This window comes from Nilaparvata lugens, chromosome 11, assembly GCF_014356525.2.
Source record: "Nilaparvata lugens isolate BPH chromosome 11, ASM1435652v1, whole genome shotgun sequence".
In the NCBI taxonomy this organism is placed as follows: domain Eukaryota; kingdom Metazoa; phylum Arthropoda; class Insecta; order Hemiptera; family Delphacidae; genus Nilaparvata; species Nilaparvata lugens.
In genome coordinates, this window is record NC_052514.1 from 27,959,358 (window position 1) to 27,983,740 (window position 24,383).

Consider the following 24,383-nt stretch of genomic DNA (forward strand, 5'->3'; position numbering starts at 1 on the left):
CGGAGCATATTGTTATCAGATGTACCTGGTAATCTATAAGGATAGAGGGGTCTACCTAGTCACAGATTGTAGAGCACAGAATTTTGCATGGAGAAATAATTATTGTACATTTGAATTTTGTGCATTTTTGAAAAATTGTAACTCATTGAAGATAGAGAGATTTTATTAACAGACGGACTACAATTCTGGCCTAAAGTCAAAGTAGAAACTCGCTAACGATCGTTCATAAAACAATTTTAAATTAAAACTTAGTAACACACACGAGTGTATTGATAAATTGATAGACCTTAAACTATTAATGTAAAAGGACAGCATTACAATAAAAAGGATAAAGACAATCAGGGAAAATAAAAAGGAGGAAAATTGTTTTGAAAATATAATATAAGCTGCTTTTCCAAGAAAGAATCCAAAATGAATTTGCAAAAAAATCAAACACCTGAGCATCTCTTGCAAAACCAGTTCTAGCTATAAGGCAAGTTCAAAAAACCGGTTTCATCTTCAACTCATATTATAAATAAAATTATTCTTCTAAGATTGCACTCAGTCTTCAAGAGTAGTTGAAGACGATTGATTAATCAAAGATGTGCTCCAAGGTTTATCTGCTAGTTTTCCTTATCTCTACACTGACTTCTTTGTCTATTGGAGAAGGTAAGAAATGATTTTGTTTATATCTTCTAACTCTTTATTTTCATGACAATGTTTACATAATTACACATTGCGGGATGTTTCATATTAAGTATTCTCTATTGTTTGTGTGTGATTAGTTTTTTTATATTACAAAATCATTCGAAAATTACCACAAAAACGTTCTGCTTTTGTGGGGTCTATTCATACTCACTTCATGGCCCCCACATTCGATTGAGTGCCCTGCATCCAGTTTCAGGGCTGGGTCCCTATGACCTCTATCAAATCATAGATCATAGGCGTACCGTGACCAATAGGTGTTATGAAGGGGCGGGGGTTCGGTCAATAACCTTTAAATATAACACTTAATTTACTACACACCCCAAACATTTGTATTTGAGTTCTCCTCTCCCTTTAAAACAAAGTATTGTGTATTGAGATATTCTACACGTATGTGAATTAAGTTTATTCTGATGAAATTTATCTGCAGAAAACTATTATAAAGTTTATATTTATCATGAAAAATAAATATTTTCCTCATTCCCATTACATCTTAAAAACGAATTTGGAATGAATTCAATGTAAAGCAGCATGGGAGGCAACATGCATATACTATTACCGTAATATTATTAGCGTTTTATTAATAGCTCATTTTTGTTGTTTTGATTTGTAGCCGGATGAGATATTTTGTTTGTCTTTGTATTCGTTATTTATGCTTTCTACTAATCTTACTGTTTGTGTTTTTATCATTCTGCAAGCAAGTTTTTAATAAAATAGTCGAAACCGTTTATGATCTGAAAATAAAACGGAATCTGGAAAGTTGGCACTTCAACGACCCATAACTCGCTTATTAGACCACTTAAAAATTTCAGTTGCCACTTTTCTCACTCTTATAATGATCTTAACAATTATATTGAAAATGAATATCCAATTCAAATAATAAAAAAGTGTACCGAACAGCGTTAAAGGAATTGAATTCACTACTTTTTGCACTGATCTGACCAACTGGTATTTTAGAGCAGCTCTGGCATGCCTCGAGCTTTGAGGGAACAGACCTGGAAGACAAAGAATATATTATAATTTCAGTATAAAGAGTACTAGTAGAGTTATAGTGATAGATGAGTAGGTAGTGGATTACTGGATTTTTTCCAATTATTGTATTATATTTGTAGAATTAGGATAATTTCAATTTAATCCAACAATCTGAGTAATTTTGGATTTGAGTATAAAAGTATATGCAAGAGTTTACTCTGTAAAGTATATATAATAAGCTAAATTCTATATTACTTTTCTATTGGAGTATATAGCTCACTATTTCTACAACTATAGCTACAGATAGTTTTCATTTTTAAATATTGTATTCAAATTCCTTTTCAATAGAACAATATAGTTCAGCTTTTGTTGAAAGGAGCGAGTAATTGCAAGCATCTGTAATGTCTGAATCAATTCCAAATATGGAGAGATTTCAACCATAACTTGATTTTTCTGACAAAAGTTTCAAATTGGATGGATGTACAATATTGTTATTGATTTAGAACTAGAGTGACGTAAGGTATATGATAAGCTAAATTCTATATTATTTTCCTATTGAAGTATATAGCTCACTATTTCCAGTCTGATCCGATTTAGTAATTGAAATCGGATCAGACTGGAAATAGTGAGCTATATACTTCAATAGGAAAATAATATAGAATTTAGCTTATCATATACCTTACGTCACTCTAGTTCTAAATCAATAACAATATTGTACATCCATCCAATTTGAAACTTTTGTCAGAAAAATCAATATTCGTTTCCAATTATTATGAAGTTATGGTTGAAATCTCTCCAATATTTGGAATTGATTCAGACATTACAGATGCTTGCAATTACTCGCTCCTTTCAACAAAAGCTGAACTATATTGTTCTATTGAAAAGGAATTTGAATACAATATTTAAAAATGAAAAACTATCTGTAGCTATAGTTGTAGAAATAGTGAGCTATATACTCCAATAGAAAAGTAATATAGAATTTAGCTTATTATATATACTTTACAGAGTAAACTCTTGCATATACTTTTATACTCAACTCCAAAATTACTCAGATTGTTGGATTAAATTGAAATTATCCTAATTCTACAAATATAATACAATAATTGGAAAAAATCCAGTAATCCACTACTCATTTATCACTATACTCTACTAGGTACTCTATATTATATTGAAATTATATATTCTTTGTCTTCCAGGTCTGTTCCCTCAAAGCTCGAGGCATGTCAGAGCTGCTCTAAAAATACCAGTTGGTCAGATCAGTGCAAAAAGTAAGTGAATTCAATTCCTTTAACGCGGTTCGGTACACTTTTTTATTATTTAAATTGGATAATCTTTTTCAATATAATTGTTAAGATCATTATAAGAGTGAGAAAAAGTGGCAACTGAAATTTTAAGTGGTCTAATAAGCGAGTTATGGGTTGTTGGAGTGCTAACTTTCCAGATTCCGTTTTATTTTCAGATCATAAACGGTTTCGACTATATTATTAGAACTTCTCTTAAAAATTCAAAAAATGTATCTTTCCAAGCTAAAACATTTTATTTCCCATATCGTACATAAATAAAAAGTAACATTTTTTGAAAATTTGATAACTTGTTTATTTTGGCATTAATCGCGAAAAAACGCATATTAGAACAAAGCCAATGATATACTAAGTGCCGGTTGCACAAAAGCCGGTTGAATTTTAACCATGATTAATTCCACAAGAACCAATCAGAGAAGCCGTCTTATCAAAAAGGCCTTCTCTGATTGGTTCTCGTGAAATTAATCACGGTCAAAATTCAACCGGCTTTTGTGCAACCGGGTTTGAATGTATTAAAAAAAGACTCAAATGGAAAATTCGAAACCGTTTATGATCTGGAAAGAAAACGGAGTTTAGCACTTCAACAACCCATAACTCGCTTATTCGACCACTTAAAAATTTCAGTTGCCACTTTTCTCACTCTTATAATGATCTTAACAATTATATTGAAAAATATTATCCAATTTAAATAAAAATAGAAAGGTTCACCGAACAGCCCTAACAACCCAATAAGTAACTTGAGTTCTAAATCAATAACAATATTGTACATCCATCAAATTGAGTACGGTAAAACTTTTGTCAGAAAAATCTACATTCGTTTCCAATTATTATGAAGTTATGATTGGAATATGTCCAATATTTGGAATTTATTCAGACATTTCAGATGCATGCAATAATTGCTTTCCTTTCAACAAAAATTTATTACCTTTATTGTTCTATTGAAAAGGAATTTTAATACAATATTTAAAAATGAAAAACTTTTTAGCTTGTTGAATTGATAAGATTCAAAGTTTTCTTCCATTCCACTTTAATTCTGAGAATTTAAAAATAATTTTTTGATTTAGAATATTACTGAGTGTTTCATCTTAGCATAGCCACCTCTAACACAGAGGTGGCTATGTATTAGAGGTGGCTATGATCTTAGTCTTACTAACAGAGGTGTCAAATGTTCAACAAAAGCTAGGATTTTGAACCTTTATGAAATTTCTGTATTGAATTGCAATCAAACAGCTTCCTAAAACCCAGGCTCTATAGTGAGATTTACGTTATAAGTCAGCATTTGATTAACATTGGTTTGCTGTCTTTGTCTGTCATCAGACAAAGCAGATGATTCTATCCTTTTCTAGCTCCACTCCTCCGCACCGTTGCTAGATTATTAAACCAGAAATATAATGAATTACTAAAATACAGATGAATCAAATAGAGAATGCATTTATTCAAATGCTAATTTAGGATTTTCGTTAAATAATAATTATTTACTAAAATATTCAATATCTGTTGAAATAATTTATTATCCAGTAATTGATAAATACTGTATATTTTATTGACGAATAAAATATCAGTAATAATTTATTGATTATTATCAACAAAAATAAAAAATTACAATATCATATAGTATATTTCAGGATTAGGATTTGAAATCATAATGGTATCTACTTAAGGCGGTAAAAATATGTAAATTAGCAACTCTGTGGTCCAATAATTTCCACTGATTTTTCTTTATCATAGATCAAAATCAATTTGATAGAAGTTTTTTCCTAACTTTTGCTTTGTTTCAGAATGTGAGGAATACTCGAAATTAGTGAAAAACAACGAATGCACTCATTTCAACCCAGACAAACCATGGGACTATGAAGCTAAATCTGGAGAGTTTCCTCACTTGGTAACAAAAAAACAATATTTTTTAAATAAAAATTTTCAATCACGATGATTAATATAATCATTATTTATCAGATGGAAATTCAGATGTTTCATCAGAACATAATGAACAATGACTATTGAAATTTAAAAAATCAATTCCAGTCCTGAAACATTCTGAAAATCGTACCAATGTTTGGGATACGGTACGATAGTTGGATTAATGTTGAAACAATAATAGAAATAAATTCATAGAAGTCCACAGCTTCACCTTCATCTCCTATACAACTTCATCTAGTACAACAAGTACTATAGTGATGCATTTATGAATATGTATATAGATTATCACTTTTCTTCATTATAAAGCAGGAGCTTAAACGAAGAATATTTAGTTTGTTCAAATAATCTTTAGATAGGAATTGATGGAAAATTGCATTAAGATTTATGGTGTTATATACCAATCAAATGATAATTACCGTATTATTGAACGAAAATCCAAATTTGAATGCTGTTAACCATCCGAAGACTTCTGCAAAGGAAATTCGATGAGAGCTACTATCCAAAAATGATTTGTCAACTCGGGAATCGAACCCGGTACCTCCTAATTGCTAGTCTAATGAGTGAGCATACCTGACAAGCAATTAGGAGAAACCGGGTTCGATTACCGAGTTGGCAAATAACTTTTGGATAGTATATATAGCTCTCATCGAATTTCCATCTAGATGTTAACCCTATTTAAGAATTCTTCTTTTACTTGTGTTTATTCAACTCCAACCCACAAATTTAATATTTCCTCATCATTATTATTTGTTGTGAATCTAATTAATGATTTCTTTCTACAAACTCTAATTTATAATAGGGTATTGGACTTAAAATGAAAATATAATGAGGTTTACTTCTGTAGCTGTCTGATAATAATTATGGAAATTTATCAATTCTTTTGATGATTAACCTGTAGCCCACAGGTAATGGTAAAAGTGTAGTAAATTGTAAATCTTGACTGTGTGGTAGAAAATCATAGATAATTTCCACTCAAAAATTGAAACTTATATATCTAATACCTCATTTAGTATCAGTTGACATGTTGGCTGGTGGAATTGGTGGCAGATACAAAAGAAATTCTCAAAAAGTATTTTTTCGTAGAGTTTGGTTCATAATTTTTTTTGTAAACGAGTCAAGGAAATTAATAAGTCAATGCATGGCATCATTTTTTTGCAATAACTTACTTTTTTAATTTAGATCATTTTAAATGTTCACAGGCCCTATTGAACATTGAAGGAGATGACAAACTCTATTGCGCTGGAAGTCTCATTAGTGACAAATTTGTACTCACTGCTCCCTACTGTCCGATCCATTTGGAGTGAGTATAATCCACCATATTATTTATTTTTAGCTAAACAATTAATTCGATAGTTATGACTCTACCGTACTAAAGATTGTTGAAATTTAAATTTGAGAACAGTAACAATTTTTTCTAGAAAAAAAAACATACATGTCATCCAAAATATTGAAAATTATTATAAAAATTCATCAATAGCGTTTGTTATATGTTTCCAAACAATATCTCAAAATATAGAATATCAATTTACTTTTGATTTAGCTTTATAATTTAAGAAAATATCTCAACAGAAAGTTTAATATGTAAGAATAGTTTTTTGAAATTGCACATAAATTTAATAGATAGAAAATTTAATTTTTATTGCATAAAAAAAATTAGTATGTGAATGAAAAATTATTATTATTATTATTATTATTTTTTTTTTAAAATGAATTGATGAATTGTTACATTTAATTTTCACATAAAATTTCAATAAATCAAAAAATGTTCATTTCTTTCACTATTTACGCAGTTGATTTTATTGATGCACATTTTGGAAAACAGTCCGTTAAGGCACTCAGTATGATTTTCAGTTAAGTGTGACTCCAATGTGATGACGTTAGTGTTGGGCTGATCTGGATGCACGTAGTGTTGGGCTGATACTTGTAGTCGACTGATGCATATCAAACTCGATACAGGTGACATCTCATTAGCATTGCCTCATGCTTGTAGTAGACGGCTGCATACCAAATTCAATACAGAGTCATAAATTTTGTATCATATTTGTAATTATACAATGTACATTTCAGGCTTGAAATGACAATGTAATTCGTTTTTTGAAAAGAGATAGACGCTGCATACAGGATTAATTTAGGTGAGGATTAATTTAGGTAAGGTTTGGTTTTTTGATATTTTCAGCTTTCAAGGTTTAGAGTTCTGCATACAGGAATAATTTAGGAGAGGATTTTTTGAATCAATTCTTTCATGATACTGTGACTGTTCTTCTGATTCAAAGTTGCGAATGTGAACATGGATGACAATTACCTCCAGGTAATGCAGTAGTGTTGAGTTTGAGATACTTGGTCAGCAATAGGCGTTGGCATTGCTATTGGCGTATTCTTGGGTGTCGGCTTTGGCATTGGCGTTGATATTGGCATTGGCGTTGGCGTAGCTATTGACATCAGCACAGGCATCGGCGTTGATTGGTGTTGGCATCAGCATTGGCGCAGGCATTGGCGTAGCTATTGGCATTGATTTTTGTTGTTGGCATTGACATTGGCGCAGATTTTGGCATTGGCGTAGCTATGCATTGATTTTTGTTGTTGGCATTGGCGCAGATTTTGGCATTGGCGTAGCTATTGGCATTGGCGCAGGCATTGGCATTGATTTTTGTTGTTGGCATCAGCATTGGCGCAGATTTTGGCATTGGTGTAGCTATTGGCATTGGCGCAGGCATTGCATTGATTTTTGTTGTTGGCATCAGCATTGGCGCAGATTTTGGCTTTGATTTTTGTTGTTGGCATCAGCATTGGCGCAGATTTTTGGCATCAGCATTGCGCAGATTTTTCTTCGGCGCAGGCATCGGCGTAGATATGTCACACTAGTTTGAAAATCACCCAAATGTTCTTAACACTCTTCATGGCGTTCACTTGTTACTGATTTCGAGATTCACATGATAACTATTTCAATGTTAATGTCTGTGCTGTACCTGTTGTCTTAAAATGCTTATAACTAAGAAGAAAAACTTGATTAGGCTATCCATACAATCTAATACACATAAAATTAATTTTAAATATATATAAAATTGAAATTTGTTAACATCTTATTATACAGTCAGCAATACATAAATGTGAAATATGGACATATCAATGATAAATTTAAAAAAAAATCATTCATTTATTCACTGTTCAAATATCAACATTTTAATCCATTCTTCAAAATAGAAATATAATTTCATAACACCCTGTATCATTATCAAAATTGTAAAAAACAAACATCATAACAACACAACAAAAATTAATTTCAATACATATTTCATAATTTCAGACATTTGGTCTTCTATTCAATCATTTCATAATATATTGCATTTCATTATTATTTAATATAACATTTCATTTATAGCATGTTCATTTCACATTTATGATTTATCATTCAGGGTTTCGAAATTATTTAGTTTTAATTTTGTTCAAAAATTGTATAAAAAGCAATATTTAATATTATTAATCATCGTTTGTTGGATACTATAGTTTATTTCGACTCTTCAATGTTCTAAACACAAACTACATTTCATGACAAAACTTTACTATCAATCATTAAACAAGAAATCATTCAAAACATCAATAATATTTTGCTTCAAAGGCAAACAATATTCATAAGTAATCGCATCTATGGCAATCAACATTATTATCATTATTTTGCATCTATGGCAATCAACATAAGTAATCAACACAAAAAATATTATCTCATTACTGCCTCTCTAAGTCATAACCTCTGTTATTCCTTCTTTAGGCAATAATGGTTTTCCATCTCAAAAAACAATCACATACCAGCAAAATTCTAATCAACAAACCCCACTAAAATTCTACATACACTCCAGCATCCATTTCAAACGATAATCAATCATATCAAAATTTATAGAACAACAGTTTTAAAATTTAAAAAAAATATCAATTACAAAACACTTTAGAAAAATTTTAGCCTTTAACTCATTTCAATTGATAATATAACACAACGTTTTAAATTAAACCATTATTTTTTAAAATAATTTAAAATTTAAAGACTGTATAATAAGTATAAACATTTCAAGATTATGATACAAAGATGATCAAGATGAAATACTGGTAAATAAGTTCCCTAAAAAATACAAACAAGGAAAGAAAACTGGGTAAATAAATTCCCTAAAACAATACAAAGAAGAGAAAGATTAATTAGAGCCTATCCTACATGTCAGTACTGAACTTTCATGAGGAAGTATATTTAATAAAATATACTACTATGGAATTTTGTAAATTCCAAGTATGACTCTAATTTGTTATAATTGTGAGCTATCACTCCCACAAAAACAACTGGTGAAGGAAAAAATGTGTTGACTATTGTGACTGGGTGGAAAGTTCCTAGATGTCTGTAAGGCAATGTGATAGCAGACTCTAGTATCGGACCACAAAAACAAAAGTATGCAAAAGGTTTTACAAACATTTGATTTTGCAGTCATAAGGTTTTTATATCGCAAACAAGTAGGTCAGATAATCGAGTCCAGCCGTATGTGGTTCACGCCCACACCTCTAAAAAATCACACCTACTTGTCTACCAAAAATCCAAAGTATTGGACAGCAAAGAAAAAATAAAATGCAAAATGGGTTAAAAGCCCAGAAGAAAACTATAACCTAATTACATATGGCTTATGGCACGATATGCAATGAAAGATGAGAACATGGGACATATTGCTCTGAAAAACCTAATTACCTAATAAGATACCTGAAAAAAATAGACATGATTAAAATATGTAATACATGATGAAAAATATACCGCAAGCAAACAATTATTTACACTACAATGGATAGATTTTGGAAAAGTTAAGTTTTATCAACAATTTAAAGATTAGGAAAATAAGCTACTATTTCAACTTCTAAAATTATTTCAGAAAAAATACAAATTTAATGACTATGGACAAGATTGGTTAAGATATGCTTCATAGAAGAATTTACTGAATATTACACAAAGACAGGAAAGAATCGAAAATTGAAAAGATTAGGGCCAAGAAAATAGGCTACAGGAAAGAAAAAAGACACAATTATGGACTCTTACCATACTGTGTAGCGATTATGCTATTCTGAATCCCGGCATAACACAGGATTCCTAATCATTGTGTGTGGGGAATACCCTTTCATCATGTGATTCACTGTCATCATCTTGTAAGTAAGCAATTTGAAACAACCTTTGAATACTAACACATCAATGGAGACTTTGCGTTTTGTTTTCTTCAAGAACCTGATTTTATTCATGGGTTCATTAGTTTCAACCAAGCAGTTTTGCCTACAAAAGTTTGTCATGTTCACTTGAGAATGCATAGCATACACCTTTTCAATTTTCAGTTGAAAGTTAAACTCATCAACTTGACTCAAAGCAAGATTCATTTTGTTTACATTTTTCCTAACCTCTACAGAAACCGTCTCATGTAATCATTCACTTTGTTTCAATCTTCCTGACTTTTGATGTAGTACTGATCCATAGAAACATTCGATTTGTTCTGTTTTCCTAACCTTCAATGTAGCAATATCACTTTCATGATAGTTGACTTTCAGTGAAGACAACTCCCTACCTACTTCTTTACTCAATTCTACTGTCTCACTAGGGTTGACTTTTCCAACAACAGTAACTAGGCCTACATTGTCAGAAACTTGAATGAGTTGATCTTGTATCTTAACATTACTATCTTCATGATTCTCTTTCAATTTTTCATGTGCATCTTTCAATAGAAGGTTTATATTAACCTGCTCTAGTCTTATGCTAGCAAATTCTTGCTTCATATCATCAAACCTAGCATTAAAATTAACATTTTGCTCATCAAACAGTTGTGTTAAGGCAGCTATTAACTCATCATCATTTTTAATATTTTCATATTGTATGCCATTTTGCTAGTCTGCACAGATAATATATTCATTAGGACTTGATCTCTCTTGAACCGATTTCCCACTCAGCAACAAACCATTCATAACCTATCAAGATATCTATCTACTAATAATTTCTATAACCAGGGATTTCATAGTGTACCATTTGGGACATATTTATTTTGTAATTCTGTCCCACCACAGGGGTACCATTTGCCGTGCTACCAATTTTTCCTTAAACGGTTGGAATAGCATTTAACACCTATCAACCTAAGAATAGTTGTTGGCTCCAATAAAATAGATTCTTGATAAACTGTGAATGGATCTATTGCCTATGAATGAGAAATCCAGTTTTCAGAGCAAATTAACATATAATCTTCAGATGAAAATACACAAAATACAGAAAGAGAAAATATCTTAAGACTAATTATTTCAAGAGTTATTACGAACTAAAATACTTATCTAGTTTACAGTTGAAACACAGTGGCTATTGGCTTTACTACATTAACAACAAAATCTGACCAAAACAGCACAAAATTTTATATAAAACTCAATCTACAACATTAATAAACGAAAATGATTTAGAGCAAAACTCTACGACAACAGTACTTGTAGCAAGCCATTTTTCAGAAGAGAAGGAAGGGCTGAACAGGAAAAGCAAAGTTGAAAGTCACCAAACCAACGCCCTGTTCAATATCGATCTCCACAGACACGTCATCAAAAAATTATAACTTATAAGTTTAGAATTCACATTCTACATCTGTTCTCAATAAAACTTTAATTTGAAAATGTTATTTTAAATTTTTATATATATCATCTCTATTTAACTAAACCATTTATCTTTTTAATTCTGTCAACCCAGCCTCGGTGACACATGGAACAATGCAACAACATTTACGATAAAAATTCTCCGTCAAAAAGTTTATCCGTCTATTGATAACTCTGACATTTACTATAAAGTTCCATAGATCTCGAATTGAAGATTCGATTTAAATGTGAGAAGAAAAATGTAATATTACAGAGTCAAGGAAATTAATACGTCAATGCATGGCATCATTTTTTTGCAATAACTTACTTTTTTAATTTAGATCATTCAAAATGTTCACAGGCCCTATTAAACATTGAAGGAGATGACAAACTCTATTGCGCTGGAAGTCTCATTAGTGACAAATTTGTACTCACTGCTCCCTACTGTCCGATCCATTTGGAGTGAGTATAATCCACCATTTTATTTATTTCTAGCTAAACAATTAATTCGATAGTTATGACTCTACCGTACTTAAGATTAAATAATGTGAAACTATAATATCACTTTTCCCTAAAAAAAAAAAAAAAAAAAAATACGAATTATAATAATTGTTTCACAGAAAAATCCCTTGAAAATTGTGGGTTTTTAAAAAAAGAGTATTTACGAACCAGTTTTGGAGTATGAGGCAATTCAGGTCAGAAAGTGGAAATCAATTTTACAAAATAATACTATTATTAGCTCTACATTTAGTTCAGGAAGCCCTCATTTGAGTCAAATAGAAAAGGAACTATATTTCACACAAATTTGATTTTATAGGCTGATTAGTAAAATATTGATTCTTAGAATAGCCTATATTATAACTTGGTCACATGGAGTTTTCTACTGGTACAATCTGGGTTTTGTTCAAATAACCTAAAAAGTGATTGAACCAATCAAAAACGTCACCAATATCTCATTTGAATTCCACAGAAAGTTTTAATTGAAAGAATAAATCCAATTTTTATTTATAAGGCTATGACGATAAAAATCCAATTACTACCTACCTATTACAATTTAAGGATGCCTCTCTCCTACGGTACCAAAAGGCGAAATTGCTGTCCTACATTCCATTAAAATATTTTTTATTTCTAGATTTGAAGATCTTCAGATCCCATTTTCATTGGGAGTTTGTGGATTTGAACTGAATAAATTTCAAATTGGGTATCAGGAATTTGAGTTGAATATTATTGCTTCACACTCAATGATGAATTGGACAGCACATTGATGTCCTTAATTAGCATTTTTATCGATTGCATGTTTATGTAATTGAATGAAAAATTATTTTATTTTCAATTGCAGGAAAAAAAATGGCAATGGCACATTTTGGGTACGTCTTGGTGAGAACTCGCTTGAGCCGACAACGAAAAGTGCTCTGAGACTAAAAGTTGTCAAATACCACAACCACCCTGAATACAGCGATACCAATAACAAGAGGGAAAATTACATGAGTCTTCTAGAGCTGGAGAAGAGTGTACAATTTGATGAGACGAAGCGACCTGCCTGTTTGAATACCGTAAAAGAAATAGTTGAGCCTGTTTTTGTGTCCGGCTGGGGAATAAGTGCTGAAAATCGCGGTAGTAAGTAAAACGTATTTTATTTTATACATTTATTCAAATGCTCTTCATAATTATCATATTACCCATATTCTAATCTTATAAGATACTTATAGATTCCATTCGAATCTCCTCTGTTGCCATTATACACTATTCTGTGTGAAGAAGAGAGGACTTAATAGTATTTATTAGGAATTTCATTTGATTAATTGTATTCTATTGATATTGATTTTATGTAATATATTCTGTTCCTTATATCGACATACACAGTAATATCATAGAAAAAATGGATAGGCCTACCGTACTACAAATATAAGAAACTAGAAAATACACTATTAAATCCATCTTTGGTTATATAGGCTATTGGTAATTTGGTAAGTTGTTGGTATCCAACAAAAATATCCTGAAAAACATCAATTTTTGAGGAAGTTATTCCATTTAGAAAAATGACCATGAATAACTCTACTTAAAGTTATGTTCGGTTATTTTTTTTTTGTAAATGGAATAACTTTCTTAAAAATTATATTTTCAGGAAATTTTCTTTACATTTAATCAAAAATACCATGAATTTATACTCAGAATTTCATTAATTTATCTCTTACTTAATTTTAAATGATCTGTCCCAAAAATTTAAACTCTATACGCTCATATCTCAAAAAGTATTGATCGGAAAAAAATCCTGAGAAAATTTCCTGATAGCTTGATAGTAGCCTATACAAATCGAAAAACTTTCGATTATACAAAATGAAAAATATCACGAGTAAAAAGTTTTTAGCCTTCTGTACAGCTTTAAAATGTAACTTAAAATACAATTCAAACTTTGTAAAATTGAAATCACACTAAATTTTCAAAATGAAACTTGTCAGAGTCAGGTCAGGAAAAGTTTCAGATTTTAAGTTTAATTAATCAGTGTAATACTAAAATTGTAAAGTCAGAGACAAAAAATAATCTAACTTAAACAGTAACTCTACTCCATGGGATAGGCTGCTATTGTCAAGAATAGTTCATTTCGATAAATTAATATACCGCAGGCCTAACGGTAGCGTATTTCGATTCATTCTTCTTGGCATTCAATTTCATAAATAAGATTAACAAATGAGAAACTTTATAGAATGGAAATCAAATACAGTAAAATGGGATCTCATGTGATTATTATTAGATTATTATTGGTACTTTACATATCAGTGTAATTAATATAACAGAGGATGTAAAGTGGGTAGTGTTGTGAATAGAAACCTGTGGGTGATCTGAGAAGCTGAGTGTAGAGTATTGGGATACTTATTTCTCAGAACAATGTATGCTCGTATCGTCGTATGCTTCTAATAAAGTAATAAAATGTATTCTATAAAGTAAATTTGTTACAATACTTCTGCATTGTAATAAAGTAATATTTGGCATTGCTCCAATAATCAAGTAGCTCAACTTGGTCGTGAAAACAGATTTGTTTTATATGTACCTAATCTTGCAAACAATGTAGATTGTAGAGTACAAATTTTGGTGAATATAATATCTGTGATACGGTACAACGGTGTGTAGTTGAAGGTCTATGATAGGTTATATGCCTATCATCTGCAAATTATGTGTTTGAAAATGTATTATGGTAATAATATACAATGGGAATAAATGAATTTACTTCTGAGTATCATTAGAAACACAGAAGAATGAATGTTTTCACTCCGTGGTAGAACTCTGCAAGAGTTGTTTTTGGGCTGCAAGGGCTTTTGACTCTGGTAAAAAATATAATATTATGGGTAGTCTATTCAGCATCTATTCAATTTCTTCAGTCTGATATAAAACAATAATAATATTATTGTTAAATAAAAACAATATTTCAACAACGAACAACAAAACGCAATGATAAAATCGAGAGAAAGAGCAATAATTGTAAGGATAAATAACAAATCAACTCTATATCACCATTCACACCATACACTATGTCATGTATAAATTCATTATAAGAAGAGTACCGTATTTATAGGCTGTTATTAGTAAAGAGTAGGCCTAGTATTCATTGCATGCTCAGATCTCAGAACATTCATACTCATTTGAATTCATTTGAGAATACTTTTTAATTGATTTTAGAAAATGATATTGATGATTTTGAATGAAAAAGACTAAGAAATTGTCAAAAACCAAATAAGATACTTATCTTTCTAAGTATTAATAAATTTGTGGTTTTTGACAATTTCTTAGTCTTTTTCATTCAATGTGAATAATTACCACAATATCAACTTCTCAACTACACAAAAAATTGATGATTTTCTTCATAAGATTATAAACAAGATTGTCAATAGTGAGTTTTTATCATTAAATAGTCTATAAGCAATTGCAAAAATACTGAATTGTACTTTTATTCTCCAGTTGACAAATCAATAGTACCAGTACGGTACCTAGATATATTGATGCAGATTGTGATGATGAACTAGATCAACAATGGTAACAAACACAACACGTGAGAGATTTTAAGCAACTTTTCGTATTTTCATTAAATTGACTAATATTATTCTACTTAACCTCAAACAGTTAAATCCAAGACTTTGCTGAAAACTGTGTTGGAGATTTCTAAGGTGAATGAAAAGCCATTGAACGTCGACCCTGACAGTCCCATGCTCATACTCACCAAACCTAAACCTGGCAAAAAGGATGCTTGCATGGTCAGTAATATTTTATATTTTTTTCCTTAGACTATTGTTGTTCTTTTTAAGCTCACCCAATTGTTCATGGGTTGTTGGTTTCTATTAACTCACAATCACATAGAACTTGGAATTATATGTAACTAGCCGTCAGGCTCGCTTCGCTCGCCATATCCCTCTAGCCAGGGGGCTCCGCCTCCTGGTACTCTCTCTAGATTATTGTTCTATATTAACATATGGTATGGACATTTTTCAATTATAATTAAGAGATTGGAATAAGAAGAATAAATATGCTAAAAGACGAACTTTAAACCCTCAAAAACCACCCTTATAGTTAAAATATCGCCAAAAGATTTCTTAGTGCGCCTCTAAAGGGCCAATTGAACAATGAACATACCTACCAAATTTGAACGTTTTTGGTCCGGTAGATTTTTAGTTCTGCGAGTGAGTCAGTCAGTCAGTTAGTGAGTGAGTGCCATTTCGCTTTTATATAATATAGATAAAAATGAAGTAAAAAAGAACCCTTCACTAGAACTAGTGGAGTTTAGAGGCATGAAACTCGTCATTCATTATCTAGGGGATATCGTTTATAAAGATTAATTTTCATCTAACACATCTGAGGAAATCAGTTGTAATTTGTTCAAGAATGAAATTGATCGCTTTTTATAAACATACTAGCAAGAACCCGTGCTTCGCAAGGATCTATTTTAAAACTTGACAAAATGAAAACTTGACGTAATGAAATTTTGAAGAATTGAGAATAGGCCTATAACCATCCTTGGTTAATTAAGAATCTATAAGCAAAATTTCAAGTTAATTAGTCCAGTAGTTCAGACGTGATGATGCGTCAAACATAATTTTCCCTATCCCGTACGTGCATAAGCCAGCTCTTTACTTTATATAATTATTATAGATATAGTTAACGACTGCAAGAGATAGGACTGTGGAACAGAATAGTGGTGAAACTATGATAGCGCCAGAAGTGTCTCAAACACAATAGTAGGTACTAAATGAACTTTTTGAAAGTGATTTGAAAAAATGTTAAAACAACAGAACTGAATCCTTATCATTCTACCTTCATTTAGAGAGGCTTTTGTTTGAGCCGAATGTAAATCTATTTATAAAAAAATGAATGTCTGTTTGTGTGTTTGTTTGTTCCCTGTAGACTTGAAAACTTCTTGACATAACGGCATGAAACTTTGGGAATATAACTTATTGTGTGAATATTGGGGATGGTTTCTGAACAGAAATTTTAATAGGGGGGCTAATAATAATTATGTATTAATCCATTTTACAGACATATGATTACAATTCGCCGTGCAGTTCGCTCCACAATATTTTTGCTATCCATCATAAGTGGAAAACATGCGAACATGAATACAGAAGTATCGGCAATTTTTTATTTGATTAAATTCATGTTTTGAAGAATTCATTGTTACGATTGATAAATTGATAGGAGCTTATAGATATTTTCTAATTCAATGAATAACTTCTGAAAAAATAATGATTGGATAAATACCAATATTGAATTATTGTTGACCAAGAACTCAGTACATAGATAATTCATTCAACTAATTCTGTATTGATAAAATTATAATCATTTTCTCTATTGATAATCAATTTCATCAACTAACTGGAAAAAGTTCTTCAATTTCCATGAATTTATTAATAGAATTATATAAATCTAAAGTGTAGGTCATACCGTATCTAAATTCACAAAGAGTTCGATTCTTGTTGGCAAGATAGATGTTATTCAATGCAGAAATCATTGTTATTTTACTAAAAGATAGGATAAAATTTCTCTTTCAGGGGGAGTTGTGGAACAACCCACAAAACTCATTTTTCATTTGAAGAAATAATATCAAAAAGGTGCATATATAGGACCTTACTTTTTTGTTCAGCTTGCCAAAATACACCCCTAATTTTAATATTAAAATTTTAGACTGACTGTACAGTGAGTCAATCATTCTATCAAGGCTTGAATAATTTTGAAATTTTAATTAAATAAAAATGGTAGAGAATATTATCATGTAGATATCAACACCTTTATTTAAGACATATTAACTGCATGCGTTTTCATAATTATTGCCGATACAGCATTGATAAAACTGTAGACGTTTATTTAGCAGTCTCAAAAAACTGTTCTAGCTGAGAAATTAATAATGCCTACATGCCACTACACGTGTAGGCTTATACATTGCATCAGGAAAACGAAGTTCAAAACTTTGGTTTTCCTAAACATATGTTTTTGAGATAATTTCTTTGATGCAGCTGTTTCACATTCACCATTATAAATTATACAGAGTTTGTGAAAATAAAAATATTTATTGATTACCAAACAATACTATTATTATATTAATGATAATAATTAATTATTAAAACAATACTTTATTATATCAATAATAATAATATTATTAAACATATTCATCAATTATCAGAACAATATTATTGAGGTTGAGTGAATGGGTGGTATACAGTTGTTCGCACTAACAATTGTTCGCATCGCAATCTGTGCGCACTAACAGTTGTTCGCATCGCAATCTGTGCGCGCTTGCAGTTGTGCGCAAAATTTAGTAGTTTAGTGACGTAGGCGCTCTACCTGCCCTCTAAAGGAATGTTATCATCAGAACTATGCGACTCTTTAATTTATTACAATGGCATTGGCAACAAAACTAGCCTAAACCATTATTATACGCATGTCGTATGGTGTTCATAGGTTATTTTATTTCTAGAGGCAAAAACGGTATCGATTTAGAGGTTAAGTTCAAGTTATAAATTTACAATATTAAAAGTAAATAGCAATTTCTCAGTAGAAAAGTGTTAAGCTTATCTATGTTAAAAGCTGAAATGGTACAATTTTGTATCACTAAAAATACTAGGTAGGCTATTACAAATTTTTGTTATAAAATAAATAAATAATGAATAAGCATTATAAATAAATGAAAAGTTGCATTAGATGATAAATTTATTATATAATTATTTTCCACAATTATGTTCATCTGTCCATTAAAAATACTTTGTTGGAAACACATAGCCTACCTACTTGAAAGAATACTCTTTTAGTTTTTCATGTCATTTTTGCTACTTACTTTCTCATTCAATTATTGTAATTTAACAATTCAAGTTGTCCTATCAAAGATACATCATAAATAGACATACTACATCATAAATAGACATAAACTATGTATAATTGTTAAGTATTGGGCTAACATGAGATTCTACAGACAATGGAGCACTTGGTTTCAAACTGCCCTCTGTTCCCATGTGAGGGAGGATTGCAGGAGGTGCATGCGGCAAGTGATGTGGGGCTTAAATGGATCGAAGGAGTATTACAGAGAATTGACATTTGAGGCAGACCCATAGAGGCCATTCCAAAATATGCAGTAATACTGCATATTATAGCATACTGTCCTGCAATGTACATCTTTGATGTAATTTCTGTTTCGTATTTTTTAAATTATGACAAGTCACTTCTGACGCTTACACATGCTGGCCCATAAAGCATAAGCTTATATATATATATATGAGATTCTACAATAATATTTAGACAATTTGGAACTAAATTAGGAAGTTGAAAAAGTTTTGGGCAATAGCCCAAACTTTTTTTTCTTTCCCGATCTTTGTATTATTTAAGCTAACCTAATAAATAAATAATATCTAACGGTTGTTTTATGTAGGATATTGATCAAATCCAAACCCAAAATCCATAGAAGTTGGCTACAATTTGCTAGCAATCAATAAATCGCTTTATTAAAGACCTACTATTCACGAATTCAACATATTATTAAGACTTCCTTCAATTAAGATTTCTTAATTCTTTAGTAACTAGCAATAAAATGAGTAATGGAATATCATATAATATTTCTTATGTAGGCTATTTAAGAACTAAGTTATACATTTCTATTACACTGAAGTGAAATGTAGAAATTTTGTTTGATCATAATTTAGTGATTGTTTATTTTTCCTACTCAAATTTTTAAAATCAATACTGAATCTTTAAATTAAGTTTTCAGAGAATTAAAATTTTTGTCTGCTATGCACAAACTTATATCATTGGCATACATACAAAATTTGTTATCAGGACTCATTTTGGAAACTCCCCCTTCCCACCAATAGATTTATTGTTTTGTATTAGGCTATGTTATTGTAATATGTATTTTGGACACGATCCATCCGTGAATGCATGGGCATTTACTTTGTGAAACGAGAAGCGCTCTTAGAAAGATTATTATTATAAAGTACATTATTATTTAATTTTGTAATAATTAGAAGTTTATTTTTATAGATAATACGGCGCATGCTCACTGACCTCTTGTTGAAACTAATGTATGCTGGTGAACAATATAATATCTAGTATCAGGTCTGTTTTTTTCAGTATCAACCTATCAAATCTAATCTACTCAATTTTTCTAAATTAATGCTGAATCTTTTCATTGAGTTTTTAGAGAATTTAATATATTGTCTACTATGCACAAACTTCTATCTTCAGCATACATACAAAATTTGGTATTTTGATAGCATCGAGGACACATTTTGGTAAACACCGACCTTCCCCCACCAATAGATTTAACCTTTGCTATTTGAGACTATTGATATTTATTCAATTATGACTATTCATTGTTATACCCTATGTATTTAGGATACGATCCATTCGTGGATGCCTAGGCAACATGTAACGAGAGGCGCTCTAAGAAAGATTATATTTAATAATAATATTGTAAATTATTAATCAAACATTTCAATAAATACTTAGGAATTTTCATTCATTCTATCAATTTTGATGGCCATATAAGGAGAAGTGAATATATACGGTAACTTTGTTTCCATATTGCAATTATTATTTTTAAAATGTAATGTTATTTATCTACTTGCTTAGATCTTTCTAATTTTCAATTCAACAATATTCTGGATAAATAAGGAAGGATATTATTTATCTAGAATTAGCCACCATCATTCAATTTTATTTGGTGATAAGCTGCTTAGACTTGCTTAGATCTTTCTAATTTTCAATTCAACAATATGCTGGATAAATAAGGAAGATATTATTTATTTAGGAATTAGCCACCATCATTCATTTTATTTGATGAGTAGGCTAAGTTTTGTAGCTTGATGAAATAATAATCGAACCTGGCATTTGAAAAAACTAAATCTCAATAATTATCAAAGATCAATTTTGTCAGTCAATATATTTTTTTGTTCATTTCAGCATGGTCGTAACAGCATATTTTACCAAAATTTTAGTATCGTAATTCATCCATCAAACAATTTATTCCTAGTAAATTAATATAATTCGCAATGTATGCACCGTATTGAAATTAAAAATTCGCGGTTAAGTAGGAATAGGAAGTGATAAAAAGGTAACAGCTACAAGAACCGCTATCCATCCGCTACAGTAGCGGTTACCAGGTTTAGTTGGTAGCTTTGTCTTATCACTGTTTCCGCTACCAAAATCTGCTAGTGAAATTCGCGTTTCTTAGGCGACTCGGTATCTGACCGGCTAGAATTTAGCCCAGGTTACAAGGATAAAACATTATTATTACTTATAATAGTTACAAGTAAAAAATCTTCTAGCTATCAATGTATTAAAAAGAACAATTAACTCATTTCCATAACAATACCAAAATTTCACTTACAGTTAAACCAGGAAATGTTGGTTGCTTGCTTATTATTACTGTAGCTGATGCTCAATGATTTAAGATTAACTTATTCTTGTCAATAAATTGGTAAAATAATCTCGGAAAAGCGTATTCCTATCAATAAAGTCTGAGAAAACTGTACAGAAAATAGAATAAGGTACTTTAGATTTAATTTTCAAATTCTAAACTAATCAAAAATGAGAATATTAGTTTAGGTTAGAAAATTATTTAATGCCGTCAAAATCTTGCTATAAGATTAGATAGTAATATATAGAATTATTAGAGAGACGAAGCTGGTAATAATAATATTAAAGCAGTAGGTAGCGCTACAGTCGATGACGTCACTCAAAGTATCGTGCGCACAAAATGCCATCACGTGACCTTTATCTACTAGTGCGCACAGATTGTCAAGCGAACAGATTGTAAGTCGAACAGTTTGCGGAGCGAATAACTTGTACCACCCCGAGTGGAATCAGGTAGAAAGCAATAATAGAACAGATGTTCTTTTTTGAATTTCTATCATATTATTTTGTTATTTCCAATGATTACAACATATGTTAGAATATCACATGTCAATAAATAAATTATCTCATTTCCATATGGCACTTACCTTACCATGTTCATAACCTTACTTAATAGGATCCTTTTTCATCCTTTGAAACCCTTAGAGGCAAAATATCTCAAAATCCGTTCTTAGTGCGCGTCTAGTATGTTTGAAGAATATTTGTGCAAAGTTTAAAGTCTGTAGGACAATTAGTTTGAGCTGTAGTGTGATTTTACATCAAATTTTTCGAAAAATGCCCTCTCCTAGACCCCCCTGTGCTCCTGATCGAAATTTTTCTGCATAGATCTAATTTTTTTTCGTAGCTGAACAAAAAAGTTCCTCATGACTTTGCTGTGCAATGAGCGGTTAAAAAGTACAAAATTTTGGGGGGGGCCCAGCTCCCTCAGGGGGGCAAATTTCTGAAAATCCTTTCTTAGTGGATGTTTTCAGGCTACCATAAACAATCGTGCAAAATTTCAAGTTTTTAGGCTCAGTAGTTTGGGCTGTGGTGTGATTTCAGTCTGTCTGGGCTTAGCCTTTTATAAGTATAGAGAAGAAGATATTTCTCCTGATAATCGTTAGTTGTTTTTATTGACATTAATTACATTGTCATTACTTACCATATCATGTGATAACATTTTTGTTACTAGTTATCACTAATAGCCGATCACAAACTAATTTTCTGATCTTCCATCACTTTGAATATTTATCATACAATAATATCATCCTTTAAGGAGCAATATTAATTATCAATATGTTATAAGTATGAAACAAAATATATTCATGTGAAAATAAGAACTACAACGTTCTTACGGTGCTGACATGTTTCGTACTGGTGTTGCACATTTTCAAGCTCAGAGGCAAATTGACATAATAAGATCTGGCTCTACAATAAAAACGTGAGTTTTGGATAATCAGCTTTTAAAAAACAGATTAAAAATTTTTAAACAGTAGATTCTTGATATTGAAATCATTAATTTCCAAAAAAAATCTTCAATCGGTATTTGGTCATGGAAAAAATCACGATTAGATATTCTTATATTTTTTGGGGGAAGAAAAACTCAATAGTCAATGATTATTGCAGATATAATGTATCTACAAACCCATGATTCTAGTGGTCTAGTGGTCTAGTGGATAGAGTGCTTGCGTAGCAGCATAGAGATCCCGGGTTCGAACCCCTCTCATTACCAAAAGTTTTTTAACCAGATCACTCCCGTGTTATCGGATGGGCACGTTAAACTGTCGGTCCCGGCTGAAGTATGACAGTCGTAGGCCCATTGACGGCTTAAATTATTATATATTCAGGCGGTGGAACATTCCCGAAAGGGAACTACCAACAAAAGCCATACGAATTTAATTTAATTTTTTTAACCCATGATTAATTTAATCCATCAATGCAGTAACAATTGGCTTTCCTGTACTCCCTTCTTATCAAGTTGTTCTTCAAGATGAAGTAAATAATTGTATCACTTACATGTAAGCTCCTTTCAATTTATGCATTACTGGACAGTAATTAAAGATCAAAGCACCCTTCTAATATTTATTTCCCATTTTCAAACAACATGTTTCGAACTTTCAAGTCATTTGCAAGTTAAAAATAAAAAATATATACTCAAAGTGTCTTAAAAACTTCGATTACATGAGCATATCACTCCCTTCTTAAAAAAACAATTGGAAGATTATCAGTCACTACTTCATAGGGTTTATATTTTTCGATTTTTCAATGGTGAAAATATAAATATGTCACATTTACAATTTCAGACTCCATCTTCGGATCAACATTTTTTCTACAACTTGATTTCATGGAACTCATATGTTATTATTGGTATTTTATTGTGATTGGATTTTAAATTTTTTGTACATACAAATAGCCCTAAACAAGGAAGAAGTTAACATTGCACTAAGTAATAGAGTTGTAGCAATTAATATCTATTTTTTAATTCATATTAGTATTCAATGAATTGCCTGGTTCACCAATAACCGAGTCTATCCTAGTAATACTATAACTTCTATTTGAATTAATCATTGTATATTATTATTGATAAACCGATCAATCTAATTATTGTATATTTATTGTTATTATTAAGCCTAGAGATTAAACTGATTATTGTATTTCCTTGCAGGGAGATAGTGGAGCTCCTGTGATGACAAATTTGAAGAGCCATCCGTGCATGTACAACATTGTTGGTGTGGTAGCCTATGGTGGCAGGTGTAGCCAAGACCAGACTGCCAGTGCAAGGGTGTCCAACTACATTCAGTGGATCGAGAGCATCGTATGGCCTGAAGGGTATTAAGGGCCTAAGGGCATTAAGGACTTCTAAGGGCATTAAGGAGGATCTGAAATCGCATTTCAAATCAATTCAGGATTGATAGAACTAAACTATGAGCAGAATAATAGCTGTGTAATAATGTTGATTGATCACACAATTTATATTTTTAGATAATGAGAAAAGTATTATTAAAATCACAATATGTTGCCTTTTCACTTGAA

General features: G+C 30.9%; 1 protein-coding gene across 1 annotated transcript; it reads left to right on the forward strand.

Annotated features, from left to right (window-relative positions):
- Positions 1-499: 499 nt before the first annotated feature.
- LOC111062428 (serine protease persephone) lies at positions 500-24,383 on the forward strand. The gene is made up of 7 exons (XM_039438047.1): positions 500-648; positions 2,853-2,924; positions 4,736-4,839; positions 6,074-6,174; positions 12,826-13,103; positions 15,603-15,733; positions 24,016-24,383. Exons 1-7 carry the CDS (start codon positions 582-584, stop codon positions 24,184-24,186), a joined length of 924 nt encoding a protein of 307 aa, XP_039293981.1. The 5' UTR covers positions 500-581; the 3' UTR covers positions 24,187-24,383.

Coding starts and splice junctions, on each gene's coding strand:
- LOC111062428 (XM_039438047.1), top strand. CDS start 582: ATGTGCTCCAAGGTTTATCTGCTAGTTTTCCTTATCTCTACACTGACT. Junction 4,840..6,073: donor CTGGAGAGTTTCCTCACTTG/GTAACAAAAAAA, acceptor AAATGTTCACAG/GCCCTATTGAACATTGAAGG. Junction 6,175..12,825: donor TACTGTCCGATCCATTTGGA/GTGAGTATAATC, acceptor TTTCAATTGCAG/GAAAAAAAATGGCAATGGCA.